This window comes from Vitis riparia, chromosome 13 (assembly GCF_004353265.1).
Source record: "Vitis riparia cultivar Riparia Gloire de Montpellier isolate 1030 chromosome 13, EGFV_Vit.rip_1.0, whole genome shotgun sequence".
Classification (NCBI taxonomy): domain Eukaryota; kingdom Viridiplantae; phylum Streptophyta; class Magnoliopsida; order Vitales; family Vitaceae; genus Vitis; species Vitis riparia.
The window spans coordinates 20,752,146-20,774,443 of NC_048443.1; the positions used below are offsets into that span (position 1 = coordinate 20,752,146).

Below are 22,298 nucleotides of genomic sequence, written 5' to 3' on the forward strand. Positions count from 1 at the left end.
TAACTCTTCATCTCCTGATCCACAACACCTAACCGGAGAAAGCAACCCCCTTATTCTCATCTCGCACCAAGGAGTAAGATCTCCCATTTTCCTTCCATCCCCTTTCCCATCTTCCAACTTTCACTTCTTTAATGCACTGATTCAAGCTTTCCAGGAAGATCCCTAGACTTGTCAGTCCCAACCTAACCCAAGAAGAGATTTCTCTCTTTCTCTCCACTAAAGTAGCTTGCGGTTTTCCTTTCTTTTCCTCTACTTCGATCTCACACACCTTCGATTCCACTACAAATCTACGCCCCTTCAGTCTCCTCCGAATCTCCAATCGATTTTCTCTCTCTTCACGCTCACTCTCTCGCCCCATCTTTTCAAAGTCACTCTCAATATTGAAGATCGTAACTTCTCAAGTGTAATGCTGTTTTGGCCACCCAAGAACAAAAACCTTAACAAAGCCAAATATCACATTAAGCCTAGATAAGAACACCTTTTCTTTTCTCAGGTCCCAAGCATTCAAATCCTTTACTACTTCTCCATTTCATGTATTTTCTTGTCCCCCAAAAGAAAACCACAAAAAAATCCGAAAATAAAGCCAAGTCTTATCATCCAAATAGCTCAGGCTCACTGACCACAAGAAACTATAATCTGCACTCAACCAACCCTAATTCAATCATTTGTCTCAGTTCAGTGGATCTCTTCACCTTCTAAAGGTACACGTTCTAAAAGTTATCATCATCCAATATTTTTTGGCCCAAGCTAATTCACCTTTTGCTGCATTATCCACCCTAATGCCAGAGCAGGGCTTGTAGCAGAATGGGCCAGGTCCTCGAAAACCCTGAGAGATATCAAGTTGGCTTAATCTAATAACTACACCTCTGCTGGTTATAAAAGTGAAAATGGACTTGTGAATTTCAGCTTTTACTTCCAAAATACCATTGAAAAATTACAAAAATACCTAAATAACTTTCTGTTAATTTAATTTCCAAAATTAGAATACAAGTTATTGCTAAGATGTGTACCAAGCCCACTAAGCCAATACATTCCTGTGTGCTTGTATTAAAAATATGTTCTGTGGATTCAAGACACATGTCATTTGGAAATATGTCTATATGGCAGATGTGTTGAATTCCCACATCTTTAGGACATGAGACATACTTTATTTGTCTTAATGTATACATGGTCTTTTTCGTTTATCATCATGTAAACTGATGTGCACTTTGAGGTTCTACATTCATGTTAATATTTTAGCATATTTTTCTGCCATTCAAAAACATATATAATAGTGAACCTCTCCATATGACCTGCCATAATCCTGCTCGTTCTCATATAAACATCACCATTAGAGATTAAGCAAAGAGTTGGGTTGAGATTAGCCTAGGCTGAATTGGAAGCAGGCTTCAGTTACACTAGTAACATTTCCTTTCCTTTTACAGAACTCCACTAAGTGAACAACTCCATCTTCTTTACGTTCATAAATTTTCAGTGGAGTTTCCCAACCTTCAGTCATAATGCACTTGAAAGAATTGAAGCCTCTATTCCTTTCCTTTTTCCTTTCTCTTAATCATTTTTTAACAACTAGAATTTGTAATTAAAATTGTGGAGGATGTAAAAAAAGGGACTCTCAAGATTTTCGCCCAAGAAGAGCCTAGATTCTTGGCCTTACAGAAGTTCCCCTCTCCTGATCTATGCAGAACTTTAAATTTCCTATCGAACAAAGGTAGCCCAATGACATATCACCACACTTTGACCTTAAAGCCCATGATTAAGGGGGAGTGTTGTTGATAGATTGTAGCACTTGGCAATTGTTCATAACCAAGCAAACAGAAGGAATGAACATTCTGTTTTTGCTAGTTTGGTTGGGGAAGCCTGCTTGTTCTAGAGCCCATCTGGACTTGTCTTAGCCTTATTTCTCACCTTCAGTATCTCTCTTTTTTGGAGAGAAGTTTTTATTACCCATAGAAAAAATGACTTAGAGCTAAACCTTATTGATGAACACGATAAATGAAATGAGATAAACTAATTCAATCACATTTGAGCACCAGAAGTTAAAGTTCCAAGAAAGGCTATGTGCACACCCACAAGCATTACGACCCAACTCATAATAAGGTACACAATGCCTATAAGTTTAGCCTTGCTTACTTTTTTCATAAATTCCCTGTTAGTATCTTGGCATATTTTACTCTCAAACTTCCACCATCTCTGATCCTTTTCAAGGTTTTGTTATCTTCAACTTCCAATGCATTTCCAACATTTTATTTATTTGTTTTTAAACTTTTACAGCATTTCCATATGTAGGTATACTATAAGTTTACTTCCTTTCTAAGGTCAGAGTAGATTTTAAAATTTTCTACTCCTACAACCTATATTTTTGCTCTCTCTTTACCAAACTCTTGTAAGTCATTGCAAAACAGATAACCAAGCAAAGTAGTTGCACTCTAAAAACATAACTAGGAAGATCTCTCCAAGAACATAGTTTTTTACAAGCAATAGTATTACTTAACCAGCTCTAATTCAAGTATTAAGAGCAAATAAACATAAAATGCATTTCAAAGACCACAGATCTTGAACTTTTGTATCTAGTCCAGGGCTCAAAGAGAAAATACCTATTACACAAAAAATTCCCAAAGCGGCAGGAAAGCACACAGTCCAAGAAATCCACTAGGAAAGCCTGAATCATCAAACAATAAACCAGTCAGGAAGCAATTTCATGTTGAATATACAATGATAATCTGTTCTGTGAAATCAAAGAACAAGTTTTACTTGTACATACCGAGGAGAACTCAAAAGCAAAAGGATACATCCGCAACAGTTGTGATACACAATCGACCCACTGCAGAAAACATGATAAAAAAGAAAGAAAAAAAAAAAAACCTAGTTATCCCATTGTTAAAAACTTGCAATACATAATATGATACAATGATTCGATACAATTTTTTTTTTTTTATATGAAAATCAACATGTATTACAAGTCATATTTTTTCTTAAAAGTTATCTTACGATACACATTAACATGGTACAAGACGCATACACTTTAAGCTATTTTTCATAATTTTTAAGAAAATTCAAATTCAAATTTTCTTTTTTGGTTAAAATGAATTAAAATATTAATTGTTCAAATATAAAGAAAGGTTAAAAATTGATCATAAAAATGAAAGAGGTAAAATAATCCTATGGGAAGAGCTACATTCTTGTTGTCAAAGACCATACTAGAAGTTAAGCAAATTTATTTTTAAAATAAATATTAGAGAATTTTCATTTGAATGGTTTGACTATTGACATTAAAAATGATAGTAATTGGTAAATAAAAACTTATTATATTAGTTTTTTATTTTTCATTTTTTTTGGTGGGGAAGGAAGGGTGATGATCATGAAAAATTGGAACTTGGGAGATGACAAATAAATTCTTTTTTTTTTTTTTTTTTTTTTTTTTTTTTGAATAGAAACAAGCAACGTCATTTATCCTAAAACATGAATATAGGAAGGACAAGTTATCTTTCAAAGATGTAAAAAAGAGTTTCAAAGTAACAAGTGTGAAGCCTCACAAGGACTAACCAAACCTTACAAATAAAAACCAAAGTATAAAGAATAAAAACATAGCACACTCAAGGGGGGACGAAAGTCTCCAACAAAGAAAGCTAGATGTTTATCTCTTTGTTTGGCTAATTGATCTGCAACTTGGTTGGTTGAACGGGGAACCTAAGCGAGGAAGCAACCAAGCTCACTAACAACATCTATGATTTTGTGTATCCGATTATCAAATTTCCATGAGCTGCTTTCCTTATTAATCACCTAAGGTATAACATTAGCTGAATCACCCTCAACATTTAGTGAGAAAAGGCCTAAAGCTTTAGCCTGCAGTGAACACTCCAGCAAAGCCAACATCTCTGGCTCAATAGCTAACCCCACTCCTGCTCGCTTAGAGAAGACTCTCAACACTATACCAAAGTTTTTTTTTTTTTTTTTTTTGATAAACAAACCCACAGAAAATATATTAGATAAAGGGTGCTTGAAAGGCGACCCGAAGCATACAGGGAGTATACAAGAGCCACCTAAAGACAACGAACAAAAGAGACAAGCACTCACCGACCCTCAACAAGAACCCAACCAATCCACAAAGTTAATTAAAGAAAAGGGACCTACATCTAGACAAGACTTAGCCCAATAGAGGAGATTATAAATAAGGGAATTTTTCATTCTTTGAATCGACAAAACCTCATTATCAAAAACTATCATGTTTCCTTTCCTTCCAAACCGTCCAAAATAAACAGAGAGGAGCTGCCCGCCAAACCTTTCTATGCTTCTTGTCCTTAAAGGAAGCAAACCAACCTAAGAGAGTGTCTCTAACCGTAAGCGGAAGGACCCAATTAACACCAAACAAAGAAAACACGAGATCCCACAAAACCCTCGCCTTGTAACAATGAACAAGGATGTGATTTATCGTCTCCTCTTTAGCACAACACAAGAAGCACCATACCAAAGTGATCTCGAATTACGCCTCCAATAGCCATATAACAAGGTTACCCATGGAATGTCCATCAAAGTTTAACTTCACTGAACCCACTGGATATGGAGCCCAACCAATCAACACTCACTTCATCAAACTATTTGAGAAACAAACAATCTTTTAGTACAACATCAAGAGTAACAAATGGATATCTACAAAAGGCTTGGTGAATAAGGCCTAAAGGGAAAAGAAAGTAAATCAAGTCTTAAATGGCATCTATGGATCCTCATTTGTCCTTGAAAATCCTTACATTCCTTTCCAACCAAATAAACCATATCAAGGATAAAACATTCAACTGCCAAAGAATCTTTCCTTTTGGAAGGCTTCCAAAGTCCTTAAAGGAGATTCTCATCATTTCTACTATACCTGTAGAAGGGACCCATTCAAGATTGGCTAAACAAAATAATCTTTGCCACAAAACTATTGCAATGTGACAGTGAAGAAAGAGATGATCGGTTGATCCACTACTCTTCATACACATAATGCAATGACTTGGACTAAGAGCTTTATAAGGCCTCCTTAATTGAAGGATGCCGTTGATTTTTTTTTTTTTTTTTATAGGAAACGACAAAGGAATATATTGATAAAAAGAAGGTACAAATAGAAGGATGAGGAATCCTCCCAACAAAGAGAAACAAGACTACAAGTAATCAAATATAAGAAAGTACAAAAAGAGAAAAGTAGACACTCTAGTTACAGATGCCGTTGATTTTAATCCTCTTATTAGCCACAAGCCAAGTAAAGGCCTGACCTTTGGCAGAACTTTTGTGTTCTAGATTAAATTAGTAAGAGCAAAAGAGGTCAAGATAAGAGAGGGGGGAGCAGCTAAGAGAGCTTTGTAAAAAGAATTGACAATGAAAAGTCCTGAGAATGTCAATGACCAAACCCTCTCATCTATAAAGGAAAAAGATATGTACAAACTCAAGGAAGAGAAGAGGCTAATCATGACTAGAAGAGGATTGATCTGCAAGAGAGAATATAAGCATACTTCTTATCCTTATGGCATGGAACAAATTTGGAAATTGAAGCTTGAGAGGATTCTCACCCAACCAAGTATCCTCCTTGCGGTGAATTTTTTTATTGTCTCCCACCAAGTACTATTTGGAAAATCATATAAAGCTAAGAAATGGCATTCTAAGGGTAACAATGCAAGCACCTAACAATTGTATTGGCGTCCCAACCATTGGAGTAGAAACCATAAAAATTTAGAATGACCTTGTACAAAAAGGCATTGCTTTCTGTAGGAAGTCTCCACAACCACTTTCCACGAAGGGCTTTATTCCTCCAAGAGATTCTCCTGAACCCAATGCTCCATTCCTCGTTGGTTAATGCATGATGACACATAAACCCAATGCTCCAAGAAGGGCTTTATTTTTATTTTTTTTTATTTTTTTTATCAGAAACAAACAAATGTATTAATAGAAAAACAAAAGAAGGATGCGAGGTCCTCCTCATAAAAACAAACCTGATCAAAAGTAACTAAGCAAACAAAGAAGCAAACCTCCAAGAAGGGCTTTATTCCTCCAAGAGATTCTCCTAAACCCAATGCTCCATTCCTCGTTGGTTAACGCATGATGACACATAAACATATCCTATCTATCTATCTATCTATCTATCTAAGAAGGGCTTTATTTCCTCTAAGAGATTCGCCTAAACCCAATGCTCCATTCCTCATTGGTGTTAGCATGATGACACATAAACAAAAGATTCTCTTATGACACAAACATATCTATCTATCTATCTATCTATATATAAAAAACACATAGAAGTATATATGTATGGTTAGAATTTGGAACTAAAAATCAAATAAAAGTTCAAATGTTTATTTTTATGGATTTTGTGATGAACCAATACAAACTGATGTTTATTTTAGTGGATTTTGAGATGAACCAATATATTAAACTCATATATTTTAAATTAAACTTTTCAAAACTCTAGTATTCAATATTTTCATACGGTATGATGCAATTTAACTTTTTAAATATTTTCACATATTATTTTATATTTCCTGCTTCCAATAAACGTGGACATGTAAGTATATTTTTTCTATTTATTTTTTACCATCTAAAATACACCTACAATAAACGATTCATTTTACGAGTTAAAAACTATGAATAAACACCAGCTTTGCCTGTATATAGTAGACATACATGCTATCAAAGACTAACAATAACATTTGAGAATATTTTAGCTGTCTCAGCATCCAATAGGATCAAAATAAACAAAATATTTTTTAGTGAACCAAAGTTCTGGAAGGGTGTGATTTTCAAAAAACTCTCAAAAAGTAAAGACAATTGATGAAAACCTGCCACTTCAATGATTTCTAAAAATCATTTTAATACACACCTGCAAGAATATGGGAGAGTAGTTGTTAGAAGTTTGTGCATGTGAAGGAGGAGCTTGAGATGCAAGTGATCCAGATGGCTGGCGCATGGGTGATGATGAGAAACTCCCACTTGATGGCTGCCTGGATAATTCAAAGGGCATGTTAACACTTCCAGATACAGTTGGCATCCCCATGCGATCTGAAAATGGATGACCAAATGCAAGCCAGTCTTTTTCAACAAGTGCCTACATGAAAAATAAAACACTTTAAAATATAAAGGTGATATCCAAATAAGTGCCTGTGAAGTAATCATATGCAGTAAGGACACTTCATGTCAGCTTAGATGACATGTTTGATACAGGAACCTCCAAAGAAAATGAATTTTGAAGTTGCACACTAAGGTGTCAATGCCCAAAATTCATGTTTATGAGTTAAAAATGTTAAGGGAAAGGTAAAAAGGAAAGACAAAAGGAAAAAGAAAAAGCAGATCTAAAATGGTCAGTTGTATAAAAACATGGATATTATTAACAGAATTGTCATATTTGAATCTTAATTATACATCATATTCCAAGGCTTATTGCTGGAAACAGCCAAAAAAGAATATTCTTTTTTATTGTCTAAAGTTTAAAGCTTTAGTAACAGCTGAAGCTTAATCATAAATAATATAAGTAATAATAATGAAAGATTGACAAATAGTCCAATGAAGTTTCATCAATACCTGGAACCCTTTAAATGTCCGATAGTATGGATCAAGCATCAAATTGGCAAGTGAGACTAACTGAGTTGTTCTATCCCATCCATCACTACAGCAAACAATTTTGAATGCGGATATTAAATACCAAAGTAGCTGTTAATTATAATTAAAAGGGAGAAGATTTTCAGTTTTAAAAAAAGAACATGGTGAGAGGCAAACAAAAAAAACAGCACATACTGCAAGTTATATTAAACTGAAGGTTATAATGGAGGCAACAAAGAAAAAAAATACTAGACATGGATGGTAAAATATAATAAGAAATGGAACGTCTAACCAATCAAAGTGGATATACAGATAATCATTGTTATTTGATAGGATAATTGAACAATATGCTTCATCAATGTAGAAAATACAGTTTTTTTTTTTTGTTTCAGTTTGATCATATTAGTTAAAGACATAATTGGAAGGAAATTTGGATTCTTTGGTTTGTCTTGGCCTTCTCTGGAGTTAATTTTTTATTCCACCAATTTTAGATTGTCTTACTGAAAATTTATCTGTTTATGGATAATGAAAACAACTTTTGTCCTTTTAGATTGTTATTGGGAAAGGAAGAGCATGACTTTAGCCACAAAGCCATGTACGGTATTTTTAATTTATTTGTAACTTCAACTCCTGTTTATAAACTTATTGTTTTCCTAACTTAAATTTATATTCTAGTTAGGCAAATCTAAAATTTTCTATACTTTCTATTTCTTAATCTTAACCCCAACTTCAGAAGATTTTACTTTTAACTCTAGGCATGCTGCTCATCATGAACAAGATAAATATACTACCCAGAAATGAAAACTTAGCAAAAATGGAAAGGGAATCGAAACAGGAATCCAGCGTTTGACCATGACTTCCAATTGGGAAAAAGAAAATGCAATAAAGATTTTCAAAAAGAAAATTCAGAAAAAAAATAAATAAATACATAATCAAATAATTCACATTCATAATAACTTCAATTTTTATCACCAAGGCAACAAACTGTACAATTTTGTCTAGTTTTGTTAGACAGGGTAACTACACAAATGCAAGGCATCAAAGACAAGTAACCTGCAATGGACAAGCACTGAAGCTGATTCCAATTCAACACGTGCAGCAATCCAAGCAGAACCAGCCAAGACACTTTGAACATGTATTAACCAACCACTGTCTCCAAGCGTTGATACCGAAGCGGACATACTGCTGAGGTTGCCTCCGCCCCAACTCCATCCACCATGTCTCTGTCAATAACCAATGTATAAACACATGTTTGATCCCCGTACATACTTGATATTCATGCTAAAGTTCGGCAAAAAGGCCTCAAAAAATTTTCATCACTTTGTTCTCAGTCACATTTCCACCCCCAACCAGCAAAGGGGGGGAGGGGGGAGAGAGAGAGAGAGAGAGAGAGAGAAGGATTTTTTCATTTTAATGAAACAGAGGAGCAATCTGATGTGTCAACCACGGCACTAGCATAGCTAATATACATGAAAATACAAGCAAGCTATGCAGAACAGATATCATATATTCATCAGTTTGAGAGTAGCACTGTCAGGAGCACAGTGATCTTTTGAATCTTTGTATCATTAGTAATTGTCTGCTTAATGTTCTTTTGTTGAGCCTTGTTTATTAAAAGGATATAATAGGAAATACAATACATTATGATATGATTTAGTTTTATTTATAAATGATTATCAAGATGATGGGGAACATGATCAGAAATATCCTTTGAAGACTTCCTTTTTTTTTTGATAAACAAGAAGGGATTATATGTATATGCAAGAAGGCGAAACAAAGTACACACAATGTATACATTGTTGCCAAAAGAAACAGGCAAGCAAAAGAAAGAGACAAGAAACAAAAAACAAACCTCCTCTGCTTACTTTGAGCTAATCCAATCTACAAAGCCTATCAAGTTAAAAATTAAAATAAATTGTCCTAAACTGAAGGTGGTATGGCAATGTTAAAGCAGTCAAATCTTTAAAGAAATTGAAAAACTAACCAAGAATGAAGACATTCCATCAGATGAAGCAGTGCCATAAGTGTCTAAGTAGTCCCTGAGCCGAGCAAAACTCTCCCTCATTGCATGTATATTGTCTATCCCAAAGAAAACTATCTGATGAATGACCAAAAAACGAAAATCTTATCAAAAATAAATCACACATAAAAGAACAGATCATTAGCAAGTAAGGAATGTCACATTTTATGATCAAGAGAGGAGAATAGCTCAAACCATAGACAGACCTCAGACTGAAAATAATGAGAAGAGGACTCTGAGCCACCTCCCATTGCTCCGTTTGCTAAAGCATTTTTTCTAGGTCTTGCATCAGCGATATATAGCTTCCTAAAAAAGTGACACTTCATTAAATTAATCCCACAATATACATAGTACAAGTGCGCACACACATACATTTATATCATTTAAAAGACCATTTCATTCAGCCCACACTAACATAAGAAAAACAATCCAAAGGCAAATGAAAACAAGAAGAATAATAAAAAATAACAAGGCATGCTACAAAAAGAAGTAACCATGTAAAGGAAGAATTCCTAAATCTTGCTGAAGTTTATGTTAATTAGGTTAATACATAATTGTTTGAAGATATTTTGTTAAGGTAATTAAATATGTAATTAGTAGAAGATATTTTGTTACTAAGAATGAAATTCAATGATACAAGATTCAGAAGATGATAGAAAAACAAGTGCATTCGATTAAATTCTTTGGGAGCTATTATACAACGTAGAAACTAGCAACATGGGAAGATAATTATAATTCAAAGTAAAAATCACCAAAGAAAAGGCAGGAAAAAACTATAAAAATATATAAAATAACAACAGAAATGCCACTGCATAATCCAAGTATTGAACTAAAAGTGGGAGCAAAAGAACAGGTCTACCTCCGTGTCTCCCTTGCACCTGCAAGTTGAGTGCAAAGTGCTGCAACAATCTTTTCATCTGTATTGCTGCACACAATTGCATAGAGGTGGATCAAGATAGTTCAAACTAGATGCAATGAATAAAAATTTTTACAGGCTTCAGTTCCAAGCTAAGCAGGTAAGCTCAATTATACTTTTATCAAAGTGAGCGTTTACAATCTGCCGAGAAAGACAAGGAGGGGAGGAAGAAGAAAAAAAAACAGTAACTTTGCACTTAAAAACATGGTATTACCTCCTCATATTCATCATGAGACCAACTAGGGGCTGAGATGAGCGTGCAAGAACTGCTCCAGATACTATAAGCCATCACATGTTGAAGAGATTAGAAAACAAAGTGATGACAAAAAAACATATAAGAAAATAAAAATTAACTGCATACCTGGATGACACCATGAAACTACAGGCAATCGGCATTTTGCACGAAAGCTGGAAGCCTGGAGAATTTCTTCATCACTAGCATCAACAACCCTCAAAGTTATTAGGTACATAACTCCAAAGTAAAAAATGAAGTATTTCTTATAAAAACTTGAGATGATTCTAGAGCATAAAAAGAAAAATATGGAACACAACTTGCCTAATGGATCTTGGAACAATCAAGGCGAAGGGGTAAGTTGGGCACAATGTATAGTTGGAATTTATTCCACTTATTCTCCACAAATCATTAGACAACGTGAATGACCCATCTTCAATCGTATCCATTGATGCATGACAGGAGCCTTTTCCAAGAAGCCGAAAATACTCATCTAGTAACCGTACCATTGGATTGGTGTTCGTGAATTTGAAAGGTCCAGAAGCAAAAGCATAAAGATCCCATAATCTTGTAGGCCTTGTACACCTCAATAATGCATCAAATATTGTCCGTCTCTGTACAATTTATAGTTAACCACCTTAGTCGTACCAAACAAAAGAATCAAGTGGTAGCATCCATGTCAAAGAATATATACAACATTGTGTGAAATGCTAGCATAACTAGTTATCCTTTCAATCAAAAAATAAATACCACTGAAAACAAATAGCAACATAAAAGTATTGATGGAATCAGAAAACTCATTTTTACACCAAGAACCAATTTTTAACTTGATAATGGTATGTTTTGAAAATAAAAAATAAAAATCATAAAAGATGATTGGTAAAAATAATCATTTTGAAAATAAATCAATTTGAATTTTGTGTTGTAACTCCGAGTTGCATAGTGAGTTAGCCATGTGATTTGTATTTGAGCTAAAACTCAATTATTGTTTAAATGCTTGATACCAACTTGAGTATTGGACTCATCACGGCCATGACTGAGATGGATATGACTATGCCAATATGTACCAATATCGGCCGATACTTTGAACCATGCCATGGATTGAAGCATGATGCATCAAAGTTAGAGATTTGTATCACAACTGACCCTCAACATCAATCTCTATAAATTATATGAAATTCTATACTTGTACAATAAACTTCTGGTCAATGAGAATGTTTGAATATATATATATATATATATATTTTGATAGGAAACGACAAAGAGATATATTGATAAAAAGGAAGTACAAGAGAAGGATGAGGAATCCTTCCACCAAAGAAAAACAAAAGTACAAAGAATCAAATACAAGAAAATACTAAGTAAAAACAAGCAAACTCTCTAGGTTAGTCCAACCCATTGGAATTACACACCGCTAACCAATCAAGTTGTAACATGTTAAGGGGAATCCCCTTAAAAACCATGGAACAAACAGCCCAAAGAGAAGCAAGGAAATGAATAGAATCCCAAAGGTTCTCTGCATTCCTTGCTTTATCCTCAAAAATCCTTGCATTTCTTTCCCGCCACACTACCCAAATTAAAGCGACGCACGCAGCTTGCCATAAATGTTTGAATATATGGCATCACTTTTTTTCATGCTTGGATTGAAAGATACGGAAATAAAGGATTTCAAAAGCCATTGAAAACCCAATTGTATCAGTTAAAACAATTCTCAAGGAAACCAAATTCAATTTACTTGTTCAAATATTAGCAAAATAAGAGTTCAAAATTTTCTAAGGCTTCAAGACTGGCAAGTCTTGGATAGATAGATCATAATCCCATACTAGATATTTCTCTTTTTCCTCTATTATTGAGGAAAACTTTTCCCTATTCTTCATATATATATATATATATATATATATTTTTATATATTATATATATATATATATATATATGTGTGTGTGTGTGTGTGTGTGCACACGTGCGCATGTGCCTGCGTGTGTGTGTGCATGTGTGCTACACTTCACATATGAAAAAACAAATGTAAAGAATGCAAATCATAAAAGCATAAAAAATAAATGAAAAAATTAAGTATTTCAAGAGTTGAAATGACCTGCTTTGTTCGAGGGCGAAACCCAAAGACAATAATTCTCATATCTTTGCCTGCAAAATATTGGAGAAATCATTATACATATTTTTATGTTCCCACAAAAAAAAAAAAATAACCAATTAAATTATTATTTTAAAAATGTAAGCTTTATAATATGGGCTACTAGATCAACTAGGCAAAAGAATTCCATGATGAACTAGCCATTCTCAAAGTACCATTCCATAATTATGAGTAACAATGAAAGGTCACTCATACAACAAATAAGATGGGAGTCACTCCTATGCACAAAAGACATTCAAAATTTCTTTTGTGCATTTGATTTTTTTCAAGATTCTAAAGAAATAAAGAGCAAGGAGTGCTTATGTCTAGATTCTTAATCGGAAAAGGCCAAAACATGTGAGACAGTGAAGTGTTTGAATTGATGGGAAAGCAAGGTGGAGTAAAAGATGAGTAGGTGTTATGGAGAATGGCAATGGTCTATATGGGCAACTTACAGGCAGGAGTTTTCTTAGATTCAAAATGAATATCAAAGAATTCAGGAGAATAATATTTGATTTTGTCCTTATTTGTTGTAATATGAAGGCCCTTCTAAAGAATTTCAAGGAAGTAACTTCCAATAACCACCATATGAGGAAACGCTTTAAAATACAAAAGACAATCTTCCAAACATAACTTAAGTATCCCAAAGAAATTCAACCAATGTAAAAGAGGTGTAGCTGGAATGTTTATCTAATTGGAATGAGATGTCAAATAAGTTGAGAAACATATCCATTCAGAAAGTGATAATGCTATTTCAAATATGAGATCATACAGCAAAAAGTCATTTTAAGATGAGAAATTACAAATTATTCTTATATATATGCTAAGTTGAACCTTTTGTTAAAAATTGTATTAATACGTTAAATCAGGTTGGCAATTTTGTTCCATTTATGCACTAATTCTGGCACTACTCCCTTGGGTTTCTACCGTCGTGATTGAGTTCAAGCTACTCAAAGTTTGATTTCAGTTCAGGTAAGTACGTGTTTGGAGCATTACGACATTGTGCAATGATAACTAAAATTGGAATGAAATTGAAATTTTGAATGAAAATGTGTGAGAAAATAGAAAAAGGAGGGAAAACATAGAACATTCGAAAAACACCACCCAAGGGGCGTTCAAACGCTTCACCTGCGTTTAAATGCTGCTCTACCCATGGTTCAAATGCTTGGGCAGAAATTTGCAAGTTTAAATTTTTTTTGTAATTTTTTACTTTTTTTTTGGTAATTTTCATATTGTTTTTGAATTAATAATTTGGATCTCAAATTGATTGAAATACAAAAGAATCAAAATAAATTTTTAATCGGCACATAAAAAGCTTGAATTACCTTTTTTTTTATAGGTGAATAAGCTGGATATATTAAGGCGCTTACAAATAGGCACAATACAGTACACACAAAGTATACAGAAAAGGCCTAAAGGCAAGCAAGAGATGGGAACGAGAAAAACAAATACCCACCACCCTAACAACAACCAACCCTTAAGAAAGAAGGAACGACCGTAACTGGAAGTCCTAAACAACATAAAAAACTGCCCACTTAACCCCACCAAGGAGACCCCTTCTGAACACAGAAACCTGCTAAGCCCAACTGCAACCTCTTCCCTCAATCCGCAACACCCCTTCCTTTTCCGCTAACAGTGAATAAAGAGCTAGTGTAGTTAACCAAATACTCTAGCTTTCAAATTTCCCTCTCAAAACAAGACGAATTTTAATATACTTTTATTAAAACATGTTTTATTACATTTTAAATGAAAAATTAAATTAATTTATATAAAATATTTTATTTGAGATTTAATTTCTAAAATTTTATTAAAAATATGTGATAACAACTTCTTCTATTAACATTAATTTATTTTATCAAATTAATTTTAATTTATAAAATATTAGAACTTCCTTAATTTTTTATATTGTAGCAATTTTTTGGGGTAAAATTATATTTTTAATATTTTAAAATAAAAACATTTAAAATTAAATAAAATTGAAAGGATAAATATAAAAAAAAAAATTAAGAGTGAAGTGATAATAATTTTTAAAAATAGGATTAATGAGATAAATATGAAAAGTAAGAAATAGAAGAATAATATAAAATAAAATGATAATATAAATTTAAAATGAAAGATAAATTAAAAATGGATAATAAAAAATTTTTAAAAAACATCGGGAAAAAAAATGGCATCACCAAAAAATCAATGCTTTTTCTAAAAAATCGCCGATAAATCGTGAAAAAATTGGCAATTTTTAAAAAAATCAACAATAAAATTGCAAAAGATCAGCAATTTTTTAAAAAAATCGCCGATTTTTTTGGGGAAATTTTCGTTCATGCGCATGTGCTCCCCAATTCTGATTTTTCGATGAAATTTCGGTAAAAAACCGAAATATTGGCTATATATCGCCAATATTTCCAATTTTTTGCCAAAAAATCCCTCGATATATAATTGGTGGCCAATTTCGTTTCAGCCATCTCTGATATCCCAAATATCAACAATGTTTCAACGATATTTTCCAATTTTTTCATCATTGATTATACTATGAGTTCGTTTGGCAGTGATTTTAGGAAGCGTTTTTTGCCTAAAAAGTGTTTTTGAAAAAAAATTAGGTGTTTGCTGAAATTTAAGAAACACTTAAAAATATGAAAAAATCACTTGTAATATTGAAAAATCACTTATAGTGTTTTTCGAAGAAACACTTGATAGGTAATTCTCCTAAAAACACTTTTAGAAAAAAACACTTTCATTAAAAACACTTGTAAAAACACTGTCAAGCGCACTCTATTTATTGTAAGCTTTGCAACATTTTGGAGGTAAAGCAAGCACTTATCCTATCTCATCATGAGGTAGACTTCCAAGCATGGAGGTAAAGCAAGAATGCTTAACTGATTATTCTTATTTTTTATCAAAAAGGCTGCAACTTAGGAAAGTTCCACCCAACCCAACCCGATTTTTTTATGGGCTTGGGCAACTTAATTTATAATTTGGGTTAGGTTTGAGCAAAAAAAAAATGTCAACCAAAATTAAATTTAGGTTTGTCTTGAGTTAAGGGCTAGAACAACCCAAACCTAGCCCAAACCCGATTATATATTCATATAAAATTTATATTATAAACATATATGTATGTAAATATATATTTATTCAATATTATTGTACTAATATCCATTTCATTTATATTAAGATATATGCATTGTTGTGAATGTTAAGGAATGATATAAAGTTGAGGATTGATGCACTCTAAAGATTTTGATGATTTTGGTGTCATGAACAATTAATTTATCTTTCTTGGTATTACTTTTAGATGTACTCTTATTATTATGTGAAAAATCAGTTATGAACTTTTTAACTTACTTTGAGAAAAATATTAGAAAAATCACTCCTAATTGGGATGAGTTATTTAAATGATTGATTATGAATTGAAATTTCATCTTGAAATATCTAGGAAGTATAACTTTTGCTTTCAATTAATTCTTGACTTAGAAATTGCTTTAAAATATCACACAATCTTATTTGATGGTGTGTTTTTTTTCTTGTTTTTTTCCTTTTAAAGAGTTTTTGATTCATTTTGTTTGTCATAGCATAGGGTTGTATCTATTGGATTGATTAGGTAGATGAATGTTTACATATTGACTATTGATTTGCACAATTCTAGAATTTTAATTAGATGAATGCTACTAATAGTTCTGTTTTAAAATATAGATTGACTGATAAAATATTTAGGGAAATGGATGTTAAGCTTATTTAATATTTATTAACCTAACTAACTAAACATATATTTACTAACCCAAGCCTGACCCAATCTGAATCCAAGTTTAGAAAAATAAGTTTTGGTTGGGCTTGAGTTGAACTACTTGGTTTGCACCTCGGATTGTGCTAGGCTTAGGCAAATCAGTTTCATGTATAGGTCGAGTTTAGATTAACTGTCAACCTGACCCCTCCAAGTTGCACTCCTATTTGGAGTCGTATAGTCGTTATGTTTAGGAAAAGGATTTGTCATTCTTTGAATTTACTTAATTCATCGCAATAAAATGTGTTTCTAATTAAAAAAATTAACAATACAAACTAGGTAACCTACTTAATAATCAAGTTATGTTGTGCCAACAAGGCTAACTAGTTTCCCATAATAAATTTTGAATAACCTTGGCTGTAGCTCCTACCACCACCATTGGCATGATGTTGTCGTCATCAAGGTCCTGCCTTTCATCATCTTAATCATGTACCTCAGCAACTGCTCATTATGAAGGTCATAAGTTAGAAATCTCCCTTGACCTCCTATTCTCATCAGAAGGACTGAAAGCCTCTTCAAAGGACTGGTTCTCTGCGGTTCAGGAGAGACCATTGACACATTATTAATCAAATCCCTACCGATGCCATGGGATCAAAAACCCTAAACATAAAGGACAAGGAAATATGGGGAAGGGGGAGGCTAAGAGAGACGAAAGTCTGGAATGGTGGGAGACATAAATGACAAGCTGTGGGTTTGAGAGAAAAAGAGTTGTAGGCCGGTGAGAGTGGGAGATACAGCATGTGGTGGGTTTGAAAGAGACAAGGACTGATGGAGGTGACAGAAGCACTCAGGCAGCAATAGCCATGGTTTGTGTTTCTGAGAGGAGGCAGACAAGATTAACATACGTTTCAAACTTCCAAGTTTTTAATGTTTATTTAATTGATTAAATGCTTTCTTAATAGAAAAATCTTTTTATTATTTAAAATTTTAAAAATTATAAAATTATTTATGCTAAACAGGTCGTATACAAGGCAAAAAAGGTACCTAGATTGAACACCCTAATGCAAACATAACCCATTAAATAAACAGATTCTAGAAGTCAACTTGATTATAAGACCAACCTGATTATCCTAGTCACTAATAAGCAAAACAATACTTAAGAGTAACATAAAACAAACTCCAACAATATTCACTAATCAAATTACCCCTCAGAGTCATGATTTCAAATGTACGTATATTTCCGAAAAGAGGATAAACTTAAGTTTTGTTATAAACAAGCAAAATGTGAATAAACCGCAAAACAAGTAAAGCTTGCTGTTTTTTTTACATTAATAAATTTAGAAGTGGAAAAGAAATTGGCCCCCACAACCTCCAATTCTTTCCTTTTTTTCATTTTTATTTTTTAATGTAAAACAAAAGGTCTTTCTTATTTTTTAATATAATGAATTAGGATCATCGCTAACTTTAAGAAACCATATAGGGGAAGACGTAGGAAAAAAATACTGGACAACACACAGCCACTGACACTATTACATGCACCAGATAACACCACACCATAATTCAGCTGCCACTGCCACCTGTACAGACCAGCACCAACACCACAAACACGTGGACCATCACTTCTACCACAAAAATCGCTGGGAACATCACCATTGACACCACCGACAGCACCATTATCCATACCGTACCACTTAACACAACCACTTGCCACCACTATCACTGGCATCTTCTTAAGCAAAACTAGATCCCACACCATTAATTCCACAACAAAATACCATCACCTCCATTGAAGCAAACGCCTAAAAGTATTACAGCCACAACACAATTTTTTTTTTTAAAGCAGCAAAATATATTATTAATAAATGAAAATGTTATATGAAGGATGAGAAATCCTTCCCTAATAAGAAAAAGTTAAAACAAACTAAATGATCAGCACCAATCACCCTCCCAATTACCCCCACAAAAAAAAAAAAAAGAAAAAAAAAGAAACACACACACAGGAGATCTAGCCCTCCCCTTCCAAGCCAAGCCATCAGCCTCTTTTTTTTTTTTTTGAAGTAGCAAAATATATCATTAATAAATGAAAATGCTGTACGAAAATCCTTCCCTAATAAGAAAAAGTTCAAACAAGCTAAATGATCAGCACCAAACCCCCTCCCAATAACCCCCACAAAAAAAAACACAGACACACAGGAGATCTAGCCCTCTGCCTCCTAGCCAAGCCATCAGCCTCTGATTGGCTAACCTAATTCTAAATTTACCACCAACCACAACCTCAATATTTCTTTCTTGTCTTTGTTTCCTTTTTTGGCCTACCTCTATGCATTCCATGTTTGTACCCAAGTGAAGGTTCATCCATGCTAGTGCTTCCTTTATATATATAATTTAACTCATTATAATTCAAATCCCCAGATCAAACACATTTCCTATCATTCAGACACAATATTGATGATTACAAAAATCAAATGTTACACCCAGCTTAACAAAGAAATTAAATTAAAAACAAATACAGATTCACTTGAAAACATACCAATGACCTGGAGAAGTCTTTGTGATGGAGCCTTATCAAATTGACGAGGGGCTGAAGGTGGTTTCACAACCTATTTCCCACAGAGATATAATTATAATATGTAATACTCCAAGTTCAAAGAAACATATGCTGGAAGGTGAGCAGCAATTTTCAAATACCAAACAACTGAAAGATCTTAATAATTAACCACTGATCCAATCAAAAGAATAAGATTTAAATCGCTGAGATTACTTGTGGCCAGTAATAACTTGGTATCAATGTGAAACTGATGAAATGTAAATTCTATGTAAATCAGAAAGTTAAAAGGACCTTATATATTGCCTAGAAGACCATAATGACAGCAAGAGGCCAGAGTTAAGAAAAGCTGGAACATCCAAATAAAATAGGAAGTGGCTAATGACATAATTGTGTATGAATGGCAACATAGGACTAAGCTCACCTTTGGGAGAAAGTGCTTATGAAGTAAAAAAGTGCATTGGAGGTCAGTAAAAATGTGCATTGGAGGTCAGACATAGCTTTATTGGTCTTTGGTTGGAACTTAAAGAAAGACTCTGTGTTGAAAGCATATTTGGCAAGAAGCAGGTCAAAAGATGCGTGTACCAAAATGCAATGTCGGAACCCATTCTAGTCTTCTAAAAATTTTCAAAATCCCCACAATGCTTCTCATATTTTAGAAAAATTCCACCCTTTTTGGAACTTAATATCCCTAATCAGAGAGGTTTTGATTTTGTTGAATTGCAAGACATGGGTTTGCTAGGTTTATTTGCATACAGTCATTTGTTGAACTATGAAACATAGTTGTATAGGTTTAGTAGGATACAAACATATAGTAGGGGGGTTGTCTTTCTAACTTGGTTGCAAGCAAGGATAAAAATATTGGTAATCACAGATATATCGATACTTCGATTTTACGGATATATTGGAGATATATTGACGAATATTTTGACACAAAATATCGGTGGGCCTAAATTGATCAAAATTTATAAAAATGTAAATATATATATATATATATATATATATATATATATATATATATATATGATATAATTTATCATATTTGATAATAATTGTATCTGTCAATAAAAAATATAAATTTGATAAGTGTACATTGATTATTAAATTACATCAAATACCATTCGATAATAATATTGTGATATTCGATTATAATATGTTTAATTTTAAAATATATTTAATTCAATTGTATTAAATGATATAAAATAAATGATGATAAATGTATAATTTTTTAATATTTAATTAATATATCAATGATATTAAAAACACTATGAAGAAAATTATCATGATAATTTTTATATTTTTGCTAATCAATTAAATGAAATATTTTCATTTAATTATAAAATAATTATAATTAATTTGTTCTTTAAAGTATTATTTTAATATTTTGTTTATATGAATCTATGATAACGTTTAATATATATATATATATATATTTGGTGCACAATATTTATCAAGGGGCAAACTTGCCCCAGTGGTGTTGCTAGTGTTGGCGGAACCTTTTGTTAGGGGTTTGAATCCCCTCAACAGCAGCAGAAAAATAGCTCATTTTTTATCTTTGACCACGTTGACCTGTGTTGACCACCCCGTTGACCTACTGGATATATCGTTTCGAAGCCCGCCGATACATGATATTTTGGCGATATATTGCCAAAATATTTCGATATTTTAATCCTTGGTTGCAAGATGCTATTTGATAAGGATAATTAGCATACTTATTAAACACTTACATTATGTAGTACACATAAAATACATATCAATTCATGACATTTTTCATGAAATTATATGTTTATATGTATTACTGGAATGTATTGCATCTTAAGTGTGTGTGTGTTGTGTGTATGTAGACGCACATGATGCATAATACAACAGATACAAGAACAACAAATTTGAAACACGCACATTTGATAATTAGAAAATTTAAATTTGAACTTTTTTTTCTTTGAAAAATCACTATATTATTGTTTAAAAGTACTTTAAGATTAGAAATGGATGATTAAAAGGAAAGCATGACAAATAATTATCCTACCTGGAAACATTGTACACATATTACCAAAACATGCATAAAAATTGAAAATTATGTATAATGAATGTCCCAAAAATATTAAGGAGATGTTATTAAATGGAACATATGTTACTTGAATTAGTTCCACTATTTACCTTGAGGAGGAGGATGAATGAATACTGAAAACTTTTCATTATTATATTATTTCTCTTTTTTTTTTTTTTGTCTTTTTTGAATTCTCCCCCTTTGGAGAGATGATGAAAATCAAAATTCAAAAATATTTTGAATTTTACAAGTATATACATTACAATATTTCATACAAGTGTATAGTTATAAGTGAATATGATCATAGTTTCTTTTATAATATTTGGATGGGGACCTACAAAAAGTTCGAATTTTTTATATAATAATATTCTTTAGTGGATTAGTTGGTATTTGAAACTAAGAACTATGGTTGAAAAGTTCTTAAAGTTTGTTTTGCTGATTTTCTAACAATTTTTTTTTTTTATGTATTAATTATGAATAAAAAGTACATGAGAAGGATGAGGGTTCCTCCCATAGATTATAAAAAATTGATCAAAGTATGACTAAACTCCTCCACTATATAAGGAGACCTATACAAAAAGGTTTAGCCTACACAAGGATATGCATAGGTGTCATCTCCTCAATCCCGAACTAAGCTCCTCTCATTGCTATTCAAACCATTTTGATATACACACCCGATGCTAAATGAGCTGAATAATATGTAGAGGAGTGTCTTTAAAGGCATTGGTACAAGAGGCCCAGAAAAAGGAATAGAAGTGAAGTAGATCCCATGACATCTCCTTCATCCTTTACTTATCCTCAAAGATCTTGGCATTTCTCTGTCACCACACAATCCAAAGCAAAGTGAGACAAGCAATTTGCCAAAGGGTCTTGTCCCTTGTGGAACTCCCCAACCCCTTACATGAAATGATCATCATGTCGTATATGCTCTTAGGCGAAATCCAATCCATCCTAGCTTATTTGAATAGATTGTGCCATAGCCCTAAGATGCACCAATTAGAACAAAGGGAGTTGAAAGGTCTTCTCAACTATAGTATATCATAGGTGTTTACCTTCTTGTGCTCCACAAACCATGTAAAGGCCTTGACTTTGAATGGATCTATATATATATATAAAAAAAAATGGCCTTGACCTTACATGG

At 32.8% G+C, this 22,298-nt stretch overlaps 1 protein-coding gene across 1 annotated transcript in view; it reads right to left on the reverse strand.

Moving 5' to 3' along the window:
- The window catches only part of LOC117928698 (phosphatidylinositol-3-phosphatase myotubularin-1-like), a 68,235-nt gene that overhangs the window by 12,967 nt on the left and 32,970 nt on the right, over positions 1-22,298 (reverse strand). Inside the window, exons 6-18 of the mRNA XM_034848680.1 lie at positions 19,096-19,165; positions 12,818-12,867; positions 11,050-11,339; positions 10,855-10,928; positions 10,708-10,771; positions 10,437-10,502; positions 9,784-9,883; positions 9,542-9,655; positions 8,611-8,780; positions 7,540-7,624; positions 6,842-7,066; positions 2,762-2,821; positions 2,595-2,659 (exon numbers count right to left, since the gene is read on the reverse strand). Coding sequence (XP_034704571.1) covers positions 2,595-2,659; positions 2,762-2,821; positions 6,842-7,066; positions 7,540-7,624; positions 8,611-8,780; positions 9,542-9,655; positions 9,784-9,883; positions 10,437-10,502; positions 10,708-10,771; positions 10,855-10,928; positions 11,050-11,339; positions 12,818-12,867; positions 19,096-19,165 — 1,433 coding nt within the window. The remainder of the gene's footprint in view (positions 1-2,594; positions 2,660-2,761; positions 2,822-6,841; positions 7,067-7,539; positions 7,625-8,610; positions 8,781-9,541; positions 9,656-9,783; positions 9,884-10,436; positions 10,503-10,707; positions 10,772-10,854; positions 10,929-11,049; positions 11,340-12,817; positions 12,868-19,095; positions 19,166-22,298) is intronic.